The sequence below is a fragment of the Dreissena polymorpha genome, chromosome 11 (assembly GCF_020536995.1).
Source record: "Dreissena polymorpha isolate Duluth1 chromosome 11, UMN_Dpol_1.0, whole genome shotgun sequence".
NCBI classification, from domain to species: domain Eukaryota; kingdom Metazoa; phylum Mollusca; class Bivalvia; order Myida; family Dreissenidae; genus Dreissena; species Dreissena polymorpha.
Genome location: NC_068365.1, coordinates 81,381,804 through 81,406,640, shown reverse-complemented (window position 1 = coordinate 81,406,640; position 24,837 = coordinate 81,381,804). Strand labels below are relative to the sequence as shown.

The window sequence follows — 24,837 nt, the reverse complement described above, 5'->3', positions numbered from 1 at the left end:
TTTTTTATTCAATCAACAAAAACGTTAATTATAATACTGTCAAAGGTTTAAAAAATAGGGAGGACATTGTAATTCTTCATAGAGAAGCTACATACTTTGTATGTTTGCACAAATACTTCTGATTCGGAGTGTGTGCTTAAAAATGCAATAATGCTATGTGTGGGACACGTTTTTGAAATGCTATGTGTGGTATACAAACTAAACTAGAGAATCGAAAGATTGACATAAACATCAATAGTATTTTAAGTCGGTCTAAATAACAAAAGTTGGTCAATAAAACATTGTTGGTACTGTTTTTCGTGCTTAAAATATGATAATCATGACGTTAATGTTACTCAAAATTATCATGATTGTCGATAATTTATATTCATATTTTTTACTTGTAGAATGCCATTTGTTTGGGAACAGTGTGGTAGAAAGGTCAAAACACAGTCGGGAATCACCAAACACAAAGCCACCCGCGCACGGGAAGGAAAATTTGTCTGTTGCGGCAAACCTTTTCTTGTGAGTTTCTATAAAATTGATTGTTACAAAATGTTAAATTTTCAGTAAATTGTTACTTCCAACTAAGGCACTTGTTTTATACACAAAATCGGAAGGATTGTTTGTGCAAGGTGTCATGTGAATATAATTGTAACAAAATTACAAAAAGTATTATTGAACTTATGGTTGTGTGCTTTTTATCAGGAATGTGTAAACATATTAGACCGTAACGAGTTATTAAATAAGCATAAAGAGATAATACAGCATTATTTAAACAAATAGACAAAAGGATCAATAACTTATTTTTCTGTAAAATCATGTATTCGTATCTAAATCCTATTGAGCTATCTTATGTATCACGCATGACAATTATTTATTTTTTTTAAGTTTTACAGTTTATTTCATGTGTATTTTGTTATTTTCAGGGAGATTAAAGTATTTTTGGAAGCACCTTCAAGAGACATACTGATATCTTGATCAATTAAAAGATGTCATATATAGTCAATGTTCAAAAGTTTAAAAGACTGTTTGTTTTGTTACCAGATGGGGCCATCCTTAAAAATTCTTTTGTTTGGCATAACCCGACCGAACCACTAAAATCGGCTCGACCTTAAAATAATTTTGTCACTTTCCAAAAAAAAAAAATTCTTGCCGAAAATTCTTTCTGCTAAATTTTGCCTTTCTGCTTTTTATCCTTTCCGGTTATTTGCGTCATTTAATTGAATGCTCTTTCAAGGATATCTAGAATAGCAATGAACAAAACGCGCACCGGTATTTATTTGAGTCGCCTATTTGACATATGCATATGCGATTAATTAGACTTTAAATACAATTAAACCACTCCTGTTTTTCTCGTATCCCTTTAATTAAAATACACTGTCATTTGGATAGTTTGGGAGTAAAAAAACAAATTGATTAATTATTACCGTTCAATTTAATTCTGCAATCGGCAGAGATGTGTTATATTATCGCCATATAACTAAGTATTTAATTATCACTCTTTAATTCAGATCGGTAAATATTCGGAAGAAAGATGAAAAGTGGTCAGCTTAGAAATATTTATTAACGGGTATTGTCACGTTTTTGTTTCATTGGTTTATCTCTAGCGACCAGCCACTATTTTGAAGGCAGACTGCGATATTAAATGTGTATTCAAATTATACAACATCATTCTGCGCATAAATGACTCAATACTGTCCGATTGCTACACCCTTTCTCATGTTTCATTCGACAACGTCATGTCATGTGAAAGCGAGCTCAATGTTGATTGGCCAGCTACCATGTGCACTTCAATAAAAATAAGGTCAGGTCAAGCGATGTCTTATCGAGTACAGACCGGGTTTTGTTAATTGTTGGAATTGCGAACACTTTCATGGAAACAAAGAGAGAAATATAGAAAACCAGTCCGGATTAAAATGGCAAATGTTTTCAACGAAATTTTACTAGATTTTCAAATTTTCGCAATTTAGATTTTTCTTGAGCAAAATTCTCAATACTTTTGCAAATGGCCCAGATGGCTCAAATGGCAAACGATGGGCATTGCGAACGTGTTATTATTGGAATAAATACTCACTTGTACAGGGCTTGCGCTGTTGTTCCCCATTTGTGAAAATATATAGAATTTGGCTCAAGAAAAATATAATTTGCAAATATGCTAAAATCTCGTTAAATTTCATTGAAAACATCCGCCATTTTAATCCGAATTTTTTTTTTTTAACAATTTTTTTCTCATTGTTTCCATGAACGTTTTAAGCGCATATGGCAGCTGGCCAATCAACATTGAGTTCGCTATTGGGTAATATTAGGTAATTTATGCGCAGATAATGGAATACACAGTTGAAATTGTCGTCTGCCTGCAATATAATGGCCGATGGCAAAAGTCTTATAAAAAATAAGTAAATGAAAATAAGCGTAACACTCAATAAATTATTTTTAAGCTGATCACTTTACAACTTTCTACCGTCTATCGATCTGAATTAAAGGATGATAATTAAATAATTAGTTACATGTCGAAGATGTTACACCTTTCTGTTCTTGATTGAAATTAAAATGTTATTATTACTTTGTTGTTTTTTACTCACAAACTATGCTATTGTAAAGTAATATGTCAACCAAATAGTATATTAGTTACGTATTTGCTAGGTTACTTGTTTTCATTTTCATTAAAATAATATGCACATTTCATGTGCAAAATGCGTACAATTTTTCGGACTCTCGTTTTCGGATAAAGTATGTTTTTGTCGATTATATTATATTTTTGATATTCTTTATACAAAAAATAGACTTACGAATACACGTGCGGTGATACGGACGGTGCAGAAAAATATTTACTAATTTCCTTTCATGAGGCAGAAGACTTGGAGCCTTATTTGATAATTACCTTTCAGTTTGGTATATGTCGGAGTTCAATTTCAGAAAAAAAAATTACCTGGGTCGGGTTATGCCAAACAAACAATTTTATAAGGATGGCCTGGTGCAAGTATTGCAGTGAAAGAAAACAATCAAAGTAAACATTAAATACACATTTGACAATTCAACAAATTGAACAACATGTATTGTTTATTACTTGATGCGGTGGTAACAAGATCTTGAAGCCCTTTTCATGACCGGGTCGAATTAGTATTTTCATTAAACATCTTACACTATTTTCAGTTATTCAGATTTCATTTGAAATTGAGTTCATAAAGTATTAATACAATTAAATATGCTTGTTGGTATAATAAACCCCCAAAGCCAAGACTTTTTTGTGATGATCATTTGTTACTTGTTAATTAGATCATTTATATGTTTGTATAGCAAGATTTGTTACTTTGCGAATACTGATGTACTTCTTTATGTACTTGGTGCTTTAATTTCTATTGTAACATGTGCATGCTGGTTATAAAGCAATGTTATTATTTATGAAGTGTTTATTTTGATATACTTAAGATATTTATATGGAGATGATAATGGAAACTAAATGAACTTAATAGACCACAAACAATCATCATTGGATTTATATTGTTATTTGTTATGAAACAATTGTTTTATTAACATATTTACTCAGATTTTATATTCATCTAATCAATTTCATTAATAACATAGATACAAAACACATAAATATACACAAATATCAATACATACACTTTGTTTTGATTATGCCAAAATACATATTAAATGGTATGTTTGCATAGTTAGTTGAAAAAGCTTTCTGTTAACATCACAGAATGAAGCTGGATCCGTCTCTGTCACTGTGGTTTTGATAATTAACTTGCCGCATAACACCTTCCGTGTGGTTTGATGGTGTTCATCTAATTCTAACACAGCTTCGCGCCTTAAAGCGTTTCAAATCCTTCAACTAATCCTTCTCAAGTCTGAAAAACAACAGAAGTAAAACCCATTTTAAAGCAAGTGCTTTTACTTTCTTTGTCATTCATTTATAAAAAAAGGACCAAATTTAATAATCAGGCACAAATATCAATCATGATATTTATTTAAAGACAATCAGTAAAATAAAAAGAAAATATTATAGTTCAACATAACATGTTTGTTAAAAAAGACCATTGGTTGGATAAAAATTACGCAGTCTATTTTATTTAAAATTTATGTCCAATTAAACATAAATTGTTTAAACATTACACAATTACTTCAGTATTCCATCATGTAACATTTGGTTAATTTGATATATTTTCAGTGCAGACTGAAGTATATGTTTTAGATTCTTACAAAACTGTGTTCAGATTAAATGCAGAACTGACGGGAAAATTCTTGCATACCACACATAGCATTTCAAAAATGTGTCCCACACAAAGTGACATAGCATTATTGCATTTTTATACACAGACTCCGAATCAGATGTATATGCGCAAACATACAATATATGTAGCTTCTCTATAAAGAATTACAATGTCCACCCTATTTTTTTTACAACTTCAAGAATATTATAATGAACGTTTGTGTTGATTGAATAACAAATATACCACACATAGCATTTCACTTTGTGTGTTTTCAAACATGCAGTTGCACTTGTTGGAAAAAATACTTAATTAATTTTGTGCAAACTTAACAAATTTGTGTATTTTGACAATGACCGGGCTCTCATCTTTGTTTTTTTGAAAATGGTTTTGAAATGATGAAGAAATTATCAGAAACGTACCTGAAGCGATGGTTTGTTGACATCCGATTGTCCCACACATAGCCGAAAAAGTCACGTGGTACAGGCACCTTGATACTTGTTCAAATGATGACAAAAAAACCCGTACAGTCTGATGATACATTGTCAATACAAATGTACCAGTAAAAAACATCAGTTGACTCCCAATCATTTCATCTAATACTACCATTATAGATGGCTCAACTTTTCTGTAATGGTTATAAAATAACATAGGGAGTTAGCTAAAGTAGAATAGCACTTGCAACCCCCCCCCCTTACATGTATATGCCACACCCTTTGTTGTCTCAATATTTCTCTATGTTCTATTTTATACAGAAACACCTACCATTTTAAATGACTATTGATAATTTTATACAGTAACCCACTGCATTACTTATCATAATTAAAACCAAATTATATTTAATATAGAGCATACCTCATGGATATAATTATGCTGAATGGATGATTGAATTTAAGTACTAAGTGCAAACAACATAATTAACTCACTTCAATGTAAAAAAACATAAACATGTCATTATAAATAATTCACAGAAGAGGTTACCCTTTATTATAAATAATTCACAGAAGAGGTTACCCTGTCCTTTTTCAGACCCCCCACCCTGCCATTTGCTTTTAGTTTGGCTAAATACCTTACAATATTTACCTATTAACTTCTGAATATTTGGGGCTAAATTTGAAACCAGGCTGCTAGCTTTTTGTAATGTTTGCTCAAGGCTAACATAGTGCTAAATTGTTTCCTTTTTTTTGCCATTGAATGCAAATGTAAGCCAATTGGAGTCAACTGTGTAACTAAACATGAGAATGCTATTGTTAAAATGAACGAAAAAAAATAAAAAAAATACCTGTTTTGTAAATCGCCCAACTCCTGGTTGATTTTTTCAATATCCACCTCTGTCCAGAGAATGTCAAAGTATCCATTGATGCTAGTCATGACAGACCCATATAGCCCATACAGCTTTTGCAGCAGGTTGAGTTCTTTCTTGATGCGACTCAGTGAGGGGTAGTCGATCGTCATGAGACCAAACAACTGCTCCCCCGCATTGTAGATGCTGAACTTGGTCCACAGTTCATCAAACTGGCTCTGTTGATATGTTACATAATTACAAAATATTATTTTATAGAACAGATTTGCATAATTGCATTTCAAGCCTTTTCTGAGAAGAGTGTACAACATAAAGCAGTTTTTGTTAAGTTTTATTTTAAATTATGAGTAGCTATATTAGACAATTATGTTTGTAAAGTAACTAATGTGAAATATGTACAACAATTAATCTAGAAAAAAAACTTACATTTATAAAACAATAATATTGAATATTGGACAAAAATGCTTTGCATCAATATCAAAAGATGTGTTACATAAATTTGCCAACCTGGAACACTTGTAATCTGTCATTAGCCTCAACAGGGGATATACCATCTGCCATTGGACCATCCTGCATTAGCATGAAAGAAGCAATTCAACATATATTCTAGAATTTACATAGCATCTTAATATACATATTTGTGAACATCAATATACGTTTTTTTCCTTAAGTATAACAAGCAAACATGGTTTATATTTGTTTTAAATACCTTATCATAATTGACAGTGTAGTCATTCACATCTTTTTGGAAGATCTTAACAGAGGTAAGAAGTTCCTTCTTAAAGCCAGGTTGCAAAATCACCAGGTCATCTTGAACTTGATTCTGAAATATTATACATGATGGATATTTTTTTGCTTTTTATGCCATAAATCTTTGCTTCAATAGTATTTTGTAAGCACTAATTCACCCAAATGCAATTTCTATCAATAGGATCAGTAAATAATGGCAATAACAACCATCTCTATTCTGTGACCAGTAACCACATGAAGTCGTCCTAACAAGCAACAGAGTGACAGTACTGCAGCAACCACGATAAGTCAGTTTCCAATTCACTGCACAGGTGTGAATATATAAATTTGTAAGTAAATTATTATCTGATAATTTTCCAATCAACTGTCTTTGATCTTTGGTATGTTTGCATCAGCATGGATCTGACAGCTTAATACATCTTGTTAAAGAGAATTTGGGCCCAAATTTTATCTATAATATTAATAATTGCCTTTGGTATTTCTTTGGTAACCCTCCACCATAAATGCTGTGTTATTGCTCTGTGTTAAATCAGTAAAGTATCATATTTTACAAGGCTATTGTCAAGCAATATGGTCCCCTACCGGCTCCACCATTGTCAGAAATTCCACCATTTTCAGATTTTTTTTATTAATTTTTTTTTTTGTTACCATAGCAACCACAATTTTTGATGTAGGAACAAAATGAAATGACGTGCATAATGTCCATATTGCCATCTATCCATGTTTCAAGTTTCATGAAAAAATATGAAGAACTTTTAAAGTTATCGCAGGATCCAGAAAAGTGTGACAGACTCACAGACGCACAGAGCGCAAACCAATATAGGTCCCCTCTGGTGTAACCGGTAGGGGACAAAAAGCATGGGGCATGACGTAATTAAATGATATATGGTGGTTGGAGAATTTTCAGAAAAGCGGTAAATTGTGCTGCAGTTTACTTTCAATATGACTTTATGATTTGTGTGTAATCTATTAATTTTATTTATTATGCCCACAATAAATTTTGAGATGGTTAAATACCTGTAGAGAAAAGAATATATAATTTAAAATTAACCTGTATGGAAAAAAAGAAAGATTTAACAAAGCACAACATATTTATTCCTCTTTTATTATATTTTTAAATAAAATAAATCATGTTTGAATATATTTCATAATCATCACATGTTTATAAGAAACAATCATAAAAGCACAAGGGACAAGTTGCTTTAATGAGTCACTGTGATTAAGGACCTTCTGGGATAAGAGACTTCTTTTACAATCGACCATTCAGTGCTTGGTGGCCTTTTGCTTGTTATTGGGCTTGGCATCTATTAAATTCTATTATTCACATTTTCATACAAATTGTCAACAAGCATATTTAAACTGATTCTGTTCAGTGCAGAAATCACCAAATAGGAGTTGTTTTTTAATCCAGGGTCATAACTCAAATGTGCCTGATAAGATTTGGCTGGTTATTGAATTTGGCATCCTATTTTACGCTAATAAACACTTTCAGAAAGTTTGGTGGCTTTCAGAAGAAAACTGGTAGAGTTGAAACCAAATATTGCAGACATACTGACAAATGGACAGTGCAAACAATAGATACACCCTTTCAGAGGCATTCATTATTCTGCGGTCAAGTCTCAGAAGTTTTCTTTTATAAAAAAAATGTTAAAAGATATCTACAACAATCAAATGAACTTACGGACATGAATATGAGCTTCTGGAATGAGTATCGGAGTGTGTCAACCTTGTCATTCTCCTCTTTGGGAATGGTCACCCCAAAGTCATTCAACATTGCATACGACTCCTAAAAACAAATGAAACACACACCATAAAATAAGACAGTTTTAAACCTTTCACGCTCAGAAGCAGTGAATATAGAGAATAATAGGGCCAGATAACCATTCTCCATCCAAGTCACCAACCTATTATTCTATTTATCCTGTCACATTTACAACATTGGTACACAAAGCCAAGTGGTGTTCCATACTTGTGTGACCTTGTGTAGATTTCAATAAGTCACGCTATATGTTTTATTACCACATGTAAAGGCCTGCGCAGCAAAAATAGTTCCAGTACAATTTTATTTAGTCCAGCCATATAACACGTAATTTCTTTTTAACGTGAAAACATTGAACAAGACATGAATAATAGCGTTTGATTTTATTTTTTTTTAATCAAATAACCAACAAAGCGGACAAAAATTACACTACACATAACGTGTTTATTTTTAGCGATGCTGCAATAACAGTAAGCTCGTTTTCTATGTCCAGCGTGTTGTTAAAAAAATGATTAGTAAATTTAATATAACAATAACGGGAAAAATTAATACAATATGTAAGAAACGGATAACATATGAACCGTGAACATTACAGTTATGTGATTTTGGAGTAGAGTAAATATTTTAAGGCAAACATTCATCAACGTATAAAACTGAAACTGAGTGAAACGTAAAAGTTAAGATTGTGTCACATGTGTGTATGCGCAAACGTGGTTAACTTCATGATCACTTTGAAGTTTTCATGTGAGTGTTCATTACAGTGTCATTAACAATGGAAATGGAATTTGCTAGATTATTTCCTTGTCCAGATTCATCACGGACGCTAGACTGGCAGTGGGATGAGGAAACTGGGTGGGGCGCTGGCAATTCAGGTAAAATTTGATTTCGCACTGTGTTACACTCCAAATTTGGATGTGTACATGTGGCTGATTGTAGTGTTGGATTGGAGATTGACTTCGCTGGCATTGGCTTTAAGTTGTTAATAGCTGGCCTTGCATTGGATAGAAGTTGAGAACACAACCTGTGTTTTTCCTCAGACATAGCAGAATAATTCAAAACTGATTGAATGTTTTTGTGGCCGCTAACTTGCATAATGTCAGTTGGAGCAATTCCAGAGTTGCGCAGCTTTTGAACCAGATGTTTTCTTGTTGAATGATTTGTTAAGCGTTTGTTTGGATCCAAGCCACCTGCAAAAGCCATTCTTTTCAGAAAGCCACCAATCTTCTTCTCTCCAAGGTTCATTTTCATAAACCATGTACCATCACTTTTTAATTGCTGGCTGGAGGTACGTGGTGCAATATAGAATGGGTCATCTGCATGGCAATAGTCACTTGGTCTTTTGCGCGCATACAGTTTGTAAGTTTCAATGGGGCATCTTTCAGGGTCTTCCGGTGCAGAGAATATTTTTGGCGTAACCTCTCTGACATCATTCAGGTTACTGCCTGTTTTTGTTTTTGTTTGCCTTTCTTGAAGCTCCAGATATTCTCGGCCATCAGATGCTGTTTTAAGTTGAACGTCTCCCCATCTAAAAGAAATATTGCAGCAAAACCTGAGTGAATTATTATGTCCAAATTACTTTATTGCAGATATTTTTACAATGATAAAGACCTACATGCAGCTTTAATTACTGCAGATTTATGCTTAAAATTACGATAATTTAAACACAAATTGAACTTCTTTAACATTAAAATATTAACATAAAACTTTTCATTTTATTTTATATGTATTTATATATGTAGCAATATTTGGGGAATTTCCGTTAAACTTCTCATTTTAATTTTCTCTGCCAAAACTTTTCTTGCTGTAAAAAAATAGTGGAAAAAGCAACACTATTTTTGAGACATAGCTGCATTTATTCAACCACAGGAGTTTAAAATTCTATCCATAAAGCTAATCGTATGGCTAAATAATAACAAAATAGACCCCTATAAGTCAATAAACTATATAGGGGTCTATTTTTATTATTATTTAGCCATCAGATTTGCTTTATAGATAGAATTTCAAACTCCTGTGATACAACTAACTGTCTCTTATTTTAAAAAGCAATATTATCTATCAAGGTGATGCATTCTTGTACGGGAAAAATATTATTATTTTATGGCGAAAAAAAAGCCGTGAATATTTGGCTAGCACAAAAGAGGCTCTTGTAGTTTAATTGGAAAAAGGCCTCAGGTTTGGCAGCTACTTAACTATGAGGAATTCTGAGTTCAAATCTCAGCAAGAGCATTTTGTGCATAGTTAGATCTATTTGTGTTCATAAAAATGCTTTTTATAGATAGATGATGGTTTAACGAGTTGTTAGTTAATTTATTAAGCTACCTCAAGTCGTAGTCTTCCTTTGTTCCTCTGAGGCAAAACATAATGCAGTTGTTTATCCAAACAGTGTTTAGAACTGCGTTCGCTGAAGATTGTCCCAGGATACCTTTCTGGTAGAGCATTTCAATTTCTTGGTCAGTTATTGGATTTGATTTGTGGGGTTTGTTTCCTTTACCTAAGCGTTTAAGGGATTTTTGCTTTGCAGTTAAAGCATCTCCGGTCAAATGAAAGGCGTTGGATTTTTTTTTGTGTGGGTATTTTTGTCTTTTTAATTTCCTGTCAATGCTAGTAATCATGTTTTTTATGCTTGATGGTTCGTATTCCTGCCCATCAGCTTTTCTGACAGAAAGAATGAAGTTAGCTAAATATTCATCCAACAGATCAGGCTCAATTTCTGTAAGGGGTCTTGATTCCATTTTGCCTGCGAGAAACCGCTCAAACTTTGCTACATCTAAAATTGTTTTCTTCAGAGTATTTCTGTTTTCTGAATTTTCAATGAACTGTTTAACGTCTTCAATTGACATGCAATGAAATTCTGGATTTTTCTTTACATCTGTAGCTACTGAGGGTGTATGAATATCCATTAAGTTTTCATTGTTACTGTTAGATTGTTTTGTTAATTGTTCTGTGACTTGTTCTGCGACTTGTTTGTTTTGCTCATTTTCTGTGTTGATACATGTAGGCTGAATTTCATCACAAAGACCAGATTCATCATCAAAAAATACACTAAGTTCTACCCACTCAACTTCAAAAATGCCTAAATGTTCTTCCATTTTAAGGGGTTAATTAAATTATCGATAAATACTGTTAAATCCTATGTCAACTGGCTATGTACATGTACAGCAGACGACGTTTACAGTGGTTACAGCGATCATTATGCTTAACTAGCGCTTGATAAACAGTAGGTTACACATAGTACTATTTAACACAATGTTTTGCTTTGTTGAATGTTTTACTTACAAACTCGGTCAAGAAAAAACAAATCAAAACAATATATACATGTTTAAACAATCAGTACTTTACATGTTTTTGGTATTTTATTCAGAGAAAAAAGTAGTCCGTCACCGGATGACGTCATTTAACAGTAAAACAGAGCGACTGACGGATATTCGAGGTCACGTGGTCATCTAGCCTAATATCTTTTGGGATATTAGGTTACCTGGTTATCGGGCTGATTTAAAGGCATGTGACAGGATAAATGGCTATATGCAAACAGCATAAAAGAAGAACAGACTGCGAGTATTTCGCAGTCTATTCAGGTTTTAAGCTGGTGACTTCTTTTAAGAACATTACAGTTGGAAATGAAGGCTTTAAAAATGGAATCTATAAACAAATGCATATGCCTCAAAGGGTGTTTCTGAGTGGTACAGGGTTAAGTAACATAAACAATATTTTAAACAGACATAACAACATGATAATCAAAACTATCACTGATATACAAATTTAACAGAACAAAGCATGATTACTTTTAAGCACTGGATAATACCCTTTTATTAATTTTTGTCATTTGTTGACATATTACTGCAGTGCCATACCTCAATTGGCCCAAGAGACATGTCCATGTGTATCTGGTGTTCTCGTATATTTGCCATTGCTGTCATGGCCTGACGCACATCGTCCAGGTCCCGTATTGGTCGACTCAGTCGCTTGCTGTAGTCATCAATGAATAGTAGGATATCCTCCATCTTGGACTTGTAAGTGGAGTTCAGCTCACGTCCAAATAACAGTTTCCATTGTTTGATCTCAACTCTCAATGCCAGTTTCAGAGACTCTGCATAAAAATCAAGAGTGTTATCGAAATAAAATGGGTGATATTGTTTTTTCATGTTTGGTTTGAGTATGAGACACATCTGACAGAATAAATTATGCAATTGAATTAAACACTTTAAAGTATAATAATACCTGTAAAAAGTTCAATAGGTCCCACAATTTTGGATGTGTCAATGTCATCTATGTTGGCTTCCAGTTTCTTAAACATGTTTGCTTTGCCCTTATACTCAGACAGTATTGGTTTGTCTGCCAAGAACTCCTGAAAACAATATAAAATAATTTAACAAACTTCTCTCTTTTTTACCTATGACCAGAATTTCAATAGTTTAGAACTAATTGTTTTAGGAAAATTGAGTTGAAAACCAGATTGGTTGTCATTTGAGTTCTGTGCAAGCAGTTTTATTGCCAAAAGCAATCTTTGACCACTAAGTGTGATCTTCACCATTAAGGTAGGGGAAATGGTGTTACATCATACATCCTGTCTTCTTATGGTGGTCATTTATGGTAAGTTATTTCAAAATTACATAATGAATGGCAAAGTAAAAGTCTGGACAAGCATTTTTAGAATGCCGGACAAAAACCCTCCCGGATAAAAACCCTCCCGTCAGTTTTATAGGGGCCGGACGAAAACCCTCCCATGAATAAACGGGTACGGACAAAAACCCTCCCATGGAAAAAACGGGGGAGGACAAAAACCCTCCCATGAAAAAACGGGACCGGACAAAAACCCTCGCGTGATCTGAGCCACGAATACACTATCAACAATTGTGCGCCGGCCAGTGCATTAAGAACATCAAAGTCGTGTTTCTTTTTTAGTCATCATCGCAAAAATCACAGAGGCGGACACAGGCTTCCCAAGACATTCTTTATTTCGTTTTATAACAAGTATTATGAAGTCTAGACAGTATAATGTTACATACATTGACAAATAAGCATAATCAATTGATAAACAAAAACCAACATTGTAGACACTTGTGTGCCTTTACACAAACAAATTGCTTTTTATATTTGCAGATTCACAGTATGATATTTTGAACAAATGTTGTCAGCATTGAGTGATTTTTTCGGGTTAATGAATGCAACATTGTGTGAAGCAAATACATTTGTCGGCGTTTAATTGCTTTTAATTAATTCTGTGATTAAACTACTTAAAAACTAAAAGTAGTTGCGGAATCACAGTTTGCTATTTTTAGTAAATTTTGCGGATTAATGAATGCCACAATGTGTGAAGCAATTACATTTGTCGGTGTTTAATTGCTTTCACGGGAGGATTTTTGTCCGCAGTTGCAGATTCACAGTTTGCTATTTTGATACATATTATTGATGCCATTAACTAGTTAATTGTTATGATTAGCTGATTAGTGGGCCTCAATAACCGAATCATTGACATATTTGACAATACAGTATGCTTTATATATTGTCTGCAAAAATGTAATTGAAAACGTTACAGTCAAAGCTAAATTAAATAAGTAATTGAGACAAATTAGTTACATGCTAACGAATTGTTAGTTGTTAACATAATTTTACTTTCATTTTCGCAAAGTTTTCAGAAACTTCCCGGAAAGCACTTTTTTGCATGAATGAGAGTATGACGCGATTAAACGTTGCACTGTATCGTATTGCATTCAATTTAAATTAAAATTCAGTCGTCTATAAATGGCCTCATTTTATGTTTTAATTGATGTTGTTATTATATTGGATTATCGGATATATATGCAAATTAGAAAGCGGTATGTTTACAGTTAATGGATACACATTTTCTTTCAATTTCACACCCCTGAAAACACAATACACACGATGGGTAATTTTATCGGATTAATGAATGCAACACTAAGTGTTTCTTTTACGGGAGGGTTTTTGTCCGGTCCCGTTTTTTCATGGGAGGGTTTTTGTCCTCCCCCGTTTTTTTCATGGGAGGGTTTTTGTCCGCCCATGTTTATTCACGGGAGGGTTTTCGTCCGCCCCCTATGAAAATGACGGGAGGGTTTTTATCCGGGAGGGGTTTTGTCCGTATTCCGCATTTTTATGGTCAAATATGACCTTTGATTGCTAGTATGTTCTTGGCCTTAATATGCAGGAAAACAGTAATTTAAAGCCACATATTGTAATGTGATATTGAATATTTGTGGTCAGTCATCAAATAAAGCTACAAACAAATAGCTCGACACATTCACATATGAATGCATGCATATGCACTTTATATTTGTGCTACTATATTGAGCTTTCTGCAAACAAAGTCAACAAAAACTGATAAATTCAACATAACTATGACTATATCAATCAAGAAATAATAATTCAGTTACACAAACGGGCTAAAAAATGCAACAAGCCATTATGATATTAGTCATGATTTGAGCCTTGTTCTTGGAAAACATGGCTTTATATGTGTGTTAAGTGTCATCCCAGATTAGCCTGTGCCCAGGATATTCAGGGACAATGCTTTCAACTTCAAAGGATTTTTTCATTAAATGGATGTCTCTTCTAAATGAAAATCTACTGAAATCTAATCTGGAAGGGGGGGGGGACACTTAACGCACATGCAATAAGCACCATTTTATCAGAGGACAGCTAAAATGAAGATTTCATGCCCACTAGCTGACCTTGACGGCTTCCAGGCGATCCTTCTCCCACAGGAAGGCGTAGTCCGAGTACCTCTGTAGAGCCTCGAGCACCTCTGACTTGAGGGAGGAGACAGCAGAGGACATCATCATCACGTACTTGGACACATCCTTGTTCTCTGCAACACTCTTGTAGTAGTTCTTGATTGTACGCTCGTTAGGAAATGCGGATTCTGAAAACAAAAAATGTATACACACATCATTAAAAACCTGTATGCATAACTGTACAACATGTTTGTGATCTTGAAAATTAAAAAAACAAATTGTATTGACATTCTTTTTGCACAAATTGATCTTTCAAGAGCTTAGATATTTACTATCATGAATGTTTCACAAAAGTTCCTAAAGTTCACTATTGGGCGCCTTACAAAATAGAAATACAAATAATAGCAAATAAAGGTAATCAAATGTAAGCACCATATATGACTGACTTTGATAACTCAACAAGCTAACACCGTTTCACCAACCCTCGACAGACTTCCTCCTGGCTGATCCAGGGTACATGTCAATCAGGCTCCTGTCCTGTCCCCACTGGTGGAGACCCTTGGACACATCAACAACCAGTTGGCAGGCCTTGTTCAGTGCCTGCTGGAGATCGTCCAGGCTTGGCTGCATCACCTGACATGGTACATGGTGGGTAGACATACAACTGCTGCCAGTTTTCCCATTAACCTTGCCTCTCAAATATGCGTCAGATATTTTTGTAGTCCATTGGAAAAGTAAATTAAATGTATAAAAGCCTTTCTTAATATATAATTTTTTTAAACATCTTTTCCAGTCGTTAGATTTGTAATTAGTAGAATGCAGACTTAAGCCTGAACAGACTGAGAGTTACTAGCAGGCTGTTCTGGTTTTATGCTGGTTGCATATAGCTAATTTTACTTTGCTGAGAAGGAGAGATATAGGCAAATCTTAAAATAGCCTTTATTATCAGGGTTCGACACTAAGGCACGTCCGACAGACATTGTCTAGTAAGATCGTTGGTCGGGCTAGTAAAACTGCGGGCTAGCTTGTCCGACTGGTCGTACATAAATTAAACAAAAATCTATACTGATTCATATAACTATAAATAACTGCTGTGAAAACCTTTACTTTAAATGTGTAAAATTACTCTTGTATCCGTTATTACCATTAAAACAAAACTAGTATATTTAAATAAACGCGGAGCATTCACACGATTCATCGCTATTTTTAGACGCAAAGGAGAGCTTCCTGCAGAAATTGCTTGTTTCACTTGGTCAAGTTGTTATGAATATTAATGATTTTCTGCAGTGACGTATAACTGTAGAGCATGATTTTACGACTTCTATCGAAAATCGGTGTCGTCAATGAAAACAATTTTGCGTAGCAGACAAGATAATGTAATTTAAAGAATGGCTTTGTTAAAGTTCGGATTTTTGTTCGACAAATCAATTTATAAAAAAGAATCCGACGCTTAACTGACACGAAACGTAAATATGAAGAAAAACGAAAACGTCAATTTTATCCAAGATGGAAAATCTAGTCAGTTCCCATGGCTTTAATTTAACGAAGAAAAGCAAAAAAAGGGGTTATTTTATTGTTTTACTCTGCATAAAAAAAATCTGGTCTTCACTGATTATTTACTGATAAATCCTGATTAAACAGTTACATGACACAATTGTGTTCATTTGCTACATGTATGTCATTTATGGTCTAGTAGACATCAGGTTCGGGCTAGTACATTTTAAGAGGAGCTGGTCCGACGGTCTTGCTGTAAAAAAAGTTAATGTCGAACCCTGATTATTCTATTACTTAGAAGTCTTTCCTCCAAATACAAATAATTATTAGATAAAGCCATGAAGTATATTGTAATTACTTTTAATTTAAATGTCATTTTTTCTTTGTATAATCTGAAAGCTTTTGTTTTTTATATTACAAATTGAATATAAAACAGTGAAAGAAAACTCCCAAACTATGGTCTACTAAATTCTTTTTTTGATTCATTTTTTATTTGTTGAAGGAGAGTTCACTTATTTCAATATTTTGGTCATGAATACTTTTACTTCAGGGCTTGACACAAACTTCTTCAGATTGGTGTCCACAGGAAACACCAGCCTATTAAAATAATAGCAAGAGCCTGGAAAAAACTGGTGCCCCTCACCAAAATTTGGGGGTTTCGGGTTCCCGGGACACTGTTAGTGTCGAGGCCTGTACTTTATTTTCTTTGAAAACTTTTACCTTGATAAAGACATGCACAGCAGGGAATAAGTAGCAATATTAACACAAGTCTACCAACCACATTTGGGATAGACAGAGTGATGTCTGCTGTGAAGAATGGAATTCTGTTGTCATTGTTTCCTCCAACGCTGTCATCAAAATGATGCAAAGCATTGGCCCTGTTGTGAACATTCACAATATTTTGATAACATGAAAACATAGCGTATGCATTAAATAAATACATATGAGCCTTGCTCTGGGAAAACCGGGTTTAATTCATGTGCGTAAAGTAGTGTCCCAGATTAGCCTTTGCACTCTACACACACACACAGTTGTATAAGGGACAACACTTTCCACTTTTATTTTATTTTTTGTTTAAAGGAAGTCTCTTCTTAGTAAAAGTCAAGTTTAGGTGTCAATTGTCGTCCCTGATAAACCTGTCTCAGAAAACATATCATGCAACCTGTTTTTTCCAGAGGAGGGCTGATTAATGTTAACAAAAACACAACATACAGTGATCAAACAATACGATAAAAGACCAGAAATTGTAGCATAATGTTTATGTATCTCTAGGGATGTAAAAATTATTGACATTTATTTGTTAGCTGAAAGCAAACTTAATTATAAATTATTTACTTGCAACTTAACATACTTGTACTTTTATAGTGCATTATGTACTATATTTATTTATACTTTCACAATACCTTGAGAAGAATCTCTTGCGCATGGCATCCAATGAATATCTTGTGGCTCTCAGAAGTGACTCCACCAGCCTGTGTTTGAAATGCTCATTCAGCTCTTCACACGCTGCCTTTATTATCTGCTCATCACTCACATCGTCTTCAGCAACTACACTTTCAGTAGTCCATCCAGGCACTGGTACTGAGACTGATGTTGCATCAGCTACAATTATAGAAAGACAATAATATACCACCTTAAGGGCCTACATTGTTTGCTGCTTTCACAGTACACTGAACTCCCTCTTAGCTGCTAACAAACTGAACCGAACAAAATGTCCTTTCCACAATTACTTAATATCAATGGCCCATTTAATTACCTACATTAGCCACTTTTATCTAGAGTTGTATTATGGTGTCCAACTATTGTCCCTAATTATTTGATTAAGTGGATATGCTCCCTGCGTAATGAGCTGAAGAAAAATTGATAACTGTCAATCGACATGGTTGGCCACACTGTTGGGTTTGCAAGGGCCAATTTGTACACAGAAACAATGAAATGTGTTCCTACGACTGTTTCGTTTCCAGAATTCAGAGAGTCCAATATACAGAGGGTTTCACTTGGTAGGAATGCTTAGGCACACTCTGGGTCCACACATATTTCAGTCTCAATAAACATAATAATACTTTTTACATTTTTTTTGCTGAGAGGCTTATTATTCTGCTATAGGTGCAATACTGTACATTGGCTAGGCTCTGCTTCCTCAGTAGATGTGTTGTTTGCCTGTGCCCTGTGTGTGAAGATTGTGACCAACTCTGTGACTGCATCCGCCACCGACTGACTCATCTTGTTCAATTCCAGGGCACACTGTTCTGAGTAGGACTTGTCCATGCAATCAAAACATGCAGTTTAGCAAGGAATAGATCAGTGCTCCAAACAATAGCTCGTGCAATTAGTTTTCTTATGTGTTAGCACAAACAGTATTTCACTTCTATTATTTGTCTTCAATAAGTTGTGTTATATTTATATGAAAGTAATTAAGACATAAGCATTTAAATTATGATGTTTGATCCTATAACCAGTGACTACAAAGCATTTGAAATAATGTCTCAATTTTATGTCAGAAAAATTCATATAGCATTGATAAATATATTTGATTCAATAATAAATACGGTAATAAAGAACAATCACATTTCCTAAAAATTCACATTTTATAAGAACTAAAATTTGTCTACTTGGTTTACTCTTTCATAAAGACATATTTGTAAAAGTGACAAACCTTCTTTAAGACTATTAAAACACAAAAGCTTTGAGTTTTTATTTATTGCCATTCTTTGATACCATTTAAAGGAATCTTTCCACGGTTTGGTAAATTGACAAAATTGTAAAAAGTTGTTTCAGATTCGCAAAGTTTTGTTTTAGTTATGATATTTGTGAGGAAACAGTATTACTGAACATTTACCATAGTCCAATAAAGCCATTATATGTATCTTTTGACGATTTGAAAACCTAAAAATTATTAAGCGTTGCAACACGAAACGATTTAATAATTTGGAGAGTTCTGTTGTTGTCGTTTAAATTTACGAAACTACGAAGATTGCTTATATAAGGTATAAAATACTTAAACTGTGTATAACCGTTGGAATAGCCGAGAGGGCTAATGCCTTTTTACTTCAAACTTACTCCAGGACTCTTGGGGGTCACTGGTTCGAGCCCTGGTACCGGCTGCCGCTACTTTTTTTCCTTTTTTACTTTTATTCTTGATTTTTTACTGGAGCTTTTAAGATCCAATGTTTACATTTATCCAGTCCTTCCCAAAATTATAATTTATTGCTGGCCATGAGGTCCTATAATCATGCAGCCATATCCGGCCCAGACTGATTATTTCAGGCCCAAAAAGTAAAAAATGACGACGAAAGACAAAGATGACATTTTTAACAATATTTTAATATTATCAGATTAATTTAATGCCCTGCTTGCTTACGAATTAATCGGATATAACGGGAACCAAAGGTATATGGTATCGTTTCTCTCCCTTTGCCAATCTACTCATATATTGATGACGTAGTGTGTAGTTTGCATTGACAAAGCAGCAAAAATCTTCGGATACCGTATATGCACGTACGTCATTCAAGAAATGCAACCAATGAAAAAATGTTTTACATGATTGAAGTATTCATAAATAACTCAGTAAATTCCCACTTTTGCCTTGATACTTTTCTGGAAATAGCTTATGGAATTCCAAATTTTGCCATAATTTTATAACCGGACACGAGGTCCGGTAATATTAGAATCATTTCCGGATTTTCCAAATTATTATCGAAAAAATCAGAGGACCGACGGTATTTTGGAAAGACTGTTAATCAATTTAAAGCATGTAATGACAAACTTCAAAATCTGTGAAAAGGCCTTTTTAAGCAGAAGCTATTTAAATAATTTTACCACAACAGAAAATAATACCTTTCATAGTTAAAAATGTACCATACTACTCTTTCTTTATTTTTTTCTTACGCATATTCACCTCCATATTGGCGATGAATGTCTGCACACTCCATGGTGACCTCTCAGGCAGGTCACAGAGCATGGTCTCACTGATCTCTTTCAGCATGTAATCAATCCTTGTCACCTTGATGTCATTCACCTGAACACAAAAAATAAGAAGTGTTAAAAAGATTATTTAGACCATAGTTTTACTCCATCATACAAAACAGAGGCAAGAAAAAGTGTAACAAGCAAATTCGTTGAATTGATATCCCCCGCCAATATGCTTCTGGACACAAAAGTGTTACATTTGACACTAAAAAAAGCATTTTTTCAATATACAAGGGCCATAACTCCGTTATTTACAGATGGTGTACAAAGCCATTTGGGGTACATCATCCAGTTTCAATGAAATCCGCCAAAGCACTTCCAAGATATGGATCTGGACAGACGGAAAGATGGACAACGCCAAAACAATATCCCTCCGCCTATGGCGGAGGATAATAATTTCCTGGTGTTCAAATAGAATTTTTTTAAAACTAATACTGCAACTCTTATAAGTAATAGTTTTGACCAAATATCATCAAGATTTGGCAATAAATGTGGCATCTAAAGTGTTTACCAGCTTTTTTTCTATAATTGGACCGAGTGACCTAGTTTATGACCGCATTTGAACCACTTTCAAACTCAGTTGACATGTCATTGGGAAACTTGTTTTGATCAAATTTTATGAAGATTGGTCAATAAATGTGGCCTCAATAGTGTTCATAAGATTTTCTTTATATTGACCTTGAACCGCTTTTGCCCTGTATACGAGTCGCACAAGAATAAAAGATATCTCTTAAAATTTCTCGCACAAGAATAAAAGAAGATATCGCTAAAATTTGTGTCATTTTTCAAATAAGATCCACATATAAGACCCATTGGAATATAAGACAAACACGAAGTATAAAATGCAAAGAAGGTACCATTTTCACAACAATCTGTAGATCCCTCAAAGCATCAGATACATTTTTGAAGAATGTTGGCAGACTGAGCGATGTCCAAGTGTGGGCATACAATCCTGGCCTCAAAGCACTGTCAACCTAGTAAAGAATATATTCACTTACAGATGTAGAGTTTTTAATGAGGATTCAAGGAATGCAAAATAAAATGAAAGAAACCAGTAAGTTTTAAAAATATCTACTATATATAGTTTGGTTCCATATTGGCTATAACAATAAACACTTTGTTATATGCTAATATTATTACTTCTTACCTCTGCTCATATCACATGTTGTTTATACCATGATGAACCAATTATTATGAACATCAAATTTGTTAAGATTCATATTTTACAATTCTTTCATTCACTAGTTATTAAATTAGGTCACAGATTTGTGTGAACCAGTATGATGTTCACTTTTTATTTGTTGTTTTCTATATCATTTGCCACAAGCATTTACAATATGGTGTTTGATGAAAATGAAACAATGGAAATATGATTTTAACAATCATTAGTAACAAAATAGTTGCAACCCTAAGAAAGTTAAATCATTGTCGAGTTGTAATTTTTGTTTTTAATATTATTTTTCTCCATTTCATCAATATCTGACTGTCTAGAAAATTACAAGGAATGTTGTATGTGATGCCAAGATAAATAAGGCAAAATTTCCCTCACAGTTCATACTCTGATTAAATGCAGACTTCAATTCATAGACAAAGTAATTTTAAATAAAATATTTCTCACCACAATTAGTGGAAAAGAGGCATTTTTATGCTATTTACCTTCCTCAGAATTGGACCAAGTGGTGTCAGAAAGATTGGGGGAATGGAGTTCCTTATCTCTTTGTTGTCAGCAAGCAACATCTTTAAAGAACATGGTCAAGATAAAACACATTTGCTCTATAATATATTGATAAATAATCTTACAAAGTACAAATCTGAACTATGTTACACACAACTAAAATTAATGTTTTGTATTTGCAAAACTTTGAAATCATGTATACTCTTCATTTATTCATGCCAATTCATCATCTTTTATCACATACTATAAACTTGTTTTACAAGTGGTAATATGGTTGGTTTCATGCACCACTGAGCTTTTTACACTTTAACTGATTTTTATAACACAACAAGCTAAGTGATTCATGATATTGCATATAATACAATATTTTAAAACTGCTTGACAAGTAAAAACATAACCGAATAAATGACCTGCATGCGTTCATGGTAAGACTTCAGCTTCTCACTAGAGTGAATGAGGACTTTTGCAGCCTCTGGTATCTCGAGGTCCCGTTTGATCATGTACTCTGACTCCTTGATCACCTCAAATATGTATGGGTCAAAGTTGGTCATCAGCTGCTCTGTAGTTGGGTGCTTGATCAGCACTGGCACCTGAAGATCTGCACAGACATCACATCTCACCATGAAATAAGGGTAATGTGAACACAATGACTGGGAAATGTTAACCCATTTATGCCTAGTGGACTCTCCCATCCTTCTAAATTGGATCTTTTTTTTCCAAAAATTAGGGATGTCTAGTATATTGATTTCTATATTTAGAATCTATCTTACAGAAATTCCTTTAAGCAAACAGCACAGACCCTGATGCGACACCGCATCATTCGGCGTCTCATCAGGGTCTACGCTGTTTTCCAAGGCCTTCTTCTAGATGCTAGGCATAAATGGGTTTATGTGTTTTTTTTATGTCTATACGACTTCCATAAATGCCTTAAGCCGTTATTTTGAACACAGAAAAAAATATTATTGTAAAACAAAAAGGTACTGCTGTAGTAGGGCTGTAACGATACATTTGAATATTCGAATTACTCGAATACGGCTGTGGATGAATCATATTCGTTATTCGCCACCTCCCGAACCGAATATTTGACGAATACAAACAACATGGTTTCGAGTTTGAAAGTTTAATCATCTTATCGTACCTTACAAATGAAGGTTCATACAATAAACCCCTATATTTAAATGTTCTTCTCCTTATTCCGGTGTTTTTCATCATGTTTACCCCACCCACTATGTTACACAGTGAGATTATCAACAAAAATGGCGGGCAGCAGTTGAATATTTACGACATTGAATTGAAAAATATTTTGATGGTTGTTTAATTAGCAGATGGAATTTCATTTTTGTTTATCTTTATGACAATGATTGTGCAACTTATCAACAAACCTGGAGCCAAGCAATTTTACTGTCAACTGTTGACTCAATTGTTCTACTCATAGGCTAGTTAATGTAGAATTTTGGGTCAAACAAATTCCTTCACAATAGTTATTATCAACACACGATTTATCAATAACATATCTGACTCTAAAAAAAAGTCCTACAAAAATCTCCGTGCAGTCTCCGAGATATTACTGTTCAAAGTCAATAAAATTCTAAGAAATAGCGATGGAACCATTACTACACCATACACCCATATTTTACCGCAACCGGTGTAGATGTAAACAATGTGCTCTGACCAGCGTTCTTTTCTTGGATCATTTTCTTGGCTATTTCCATCTATAAGCAGCATTTTCTAGGTAAGTAATGTGTTTCAGAATCAAAAGTATATAATACAAAAGAAAGATAGTCTTATAAATTCAATTGTGTGTACCAGTTTCTTAAAAATGAAAATCGTTGCAGACGACGGAAACTCGTTTTGGCTTTACATTATATATTTTTCAAATTTCGATTTCATATGATATTTGTTAAGATTGCTACTTCGTAAATTATGAAAACGTTAATTATATATGCATATTGGATTGATATTTTATTATTAAATAGACGGAAAAAAAATTATCGAACGATGCATTTTTATACTACGGAAGCGTGAAAGTGCCATCAAATTAAAAAACAAGGTAAAATTTAAATAAAGAACTTATGTTTTGTTTTCCATTATTTGCAGGAGGAGAATTTGTTTGTTTATCAAAATCACGTCTGCTATTATGAGCTTGCTGATTTTACAGCTTCATATAGATAAAATAAAGGTATTTTAACTTTATATTTATATATCTTTAAACCATTTATCATAGCTCTACACATAAGAAACTTTATATGAATAAAAATAAAGCTATACATGTTCATATAAACTGGAGTGTGTTTTTGAATTATATACTGGTGTAATAATGTAACTGTACATAACATTAATACTTTATTAACTTATAATACAATACTGTATGGATAAAGAATCAAACAACACTAATAAAATAACGCATGTCTCTTCTTTTTCAGACTCATGCCTTTGCTTTTACCGTCAATTATCTACCTTTGTGTGATCTAAAGAGACAACTGTGATTTCTCTGCATATGAGGAAACAACTGTATATAGCAATAATGAGGTAACCAAATTTTGTTTTGTACTTTAATAAATTAATGAATATATATGGTATTAGAAGATGAACCATTAATATGTGAGATTATTTACAAAAACATCAGTAAATGACCAAGTATACCTTAATATTACGATTATCATCGCGATACATATTTCCACAGCCATGCTGGCTGCATTTATATACTTATTTTGAGGAAAAAAAATGTACAACTTGATAATATATAGTAATATACTATTTGTTTAAAATGCATGTAGCTTTAAAGATATTTTCAATATTTACAGCCTGGAAAAAATCAGTATAGAATACTTAGGTGTGTGTCATCTGTGAAGAGCATGTCCATCCAGTTTCAAAACTTAGAGAAAAGGTATGTCAAGGACTTTCATTAGCTGCAAAAAACTATAAAGGTATCCTATTAAACTAATACATTTATATTCATTTAAAATCATGTATAATGACATAACATAACATATGGTTTATTG

The 24,837-nt window shown here is 33.5% G+C and overlaps 1 protein-coding gene across 3 annotated transcripts in view; it reads right to left on the bottom strand.

The window, feature by feature from the left end:
* Positions 1-24,837, bottom strand: part of LOC127850763 (dynein axonemal heavy chain 8-like) — a 232,215-nt gene that overhangs the window by 129,938 nt on the left and 77,440 nt on the right. For all 3 annotated transcript variants that reach the window (XR_008035439.1, XM_052384053.1, XM_052384052.1), the window contains exons 17-31: positions 22,246-22,433; positions 21,817-21,897; positions 21,018-21,134; positions 20,090-20,209; positions 18,312-18,450; positions 17,595-17,793; positions 16,970-17,069; positions 15,180-15,330; positions 14,695-14,885; positions 12,227-12,353; positions 11,860-12,095; positions 7,931-8,035; positions 6,209-6,322; positions 6,007-6,069; positions 5,479-5,717 (exon numbers count right to left, since the gene is read on the bottom strand). Coding sequence is in view for 2 of the 3 variants with exons in the window: in XM_052384053.1 (XP_052240013.1) it covers positions 5,479-5,717; positions 6,007-6,069; positions 6,209-6,322; positions 7,931-8,035; positions 11,860-12,095; positions 12,227-12,353; positions 14,695-14,885; positions 15,180-15,330; positions 16,970-17,069; positions 17,595-17,793; positions 18,312-18,450; positions 20,090-20,209; positions 21,018-21,134; positions 21,817-21,897; positions 22,246-22,433 (2,170 nt within the window). In the remaining variant the exon portion in view is untranslated. The remainder of the gene's footprint in view (positions 1-5,478; positions 5,718-6,006; positions 6,070-6,208; positions 6,323-7,930; positions 8,036-11,859; positions 12,096-12,226; positions 12,354-14,694; positions 14,886-15,179; positions 15,331-16,969; positions 17,070-17,594; positions 17,794-18,311; positions 18,451-20,089; positions 20,210-21,017; positions 21,135-21,816; positions 21,898-22,245; positions 22,434-24,837) is intronic.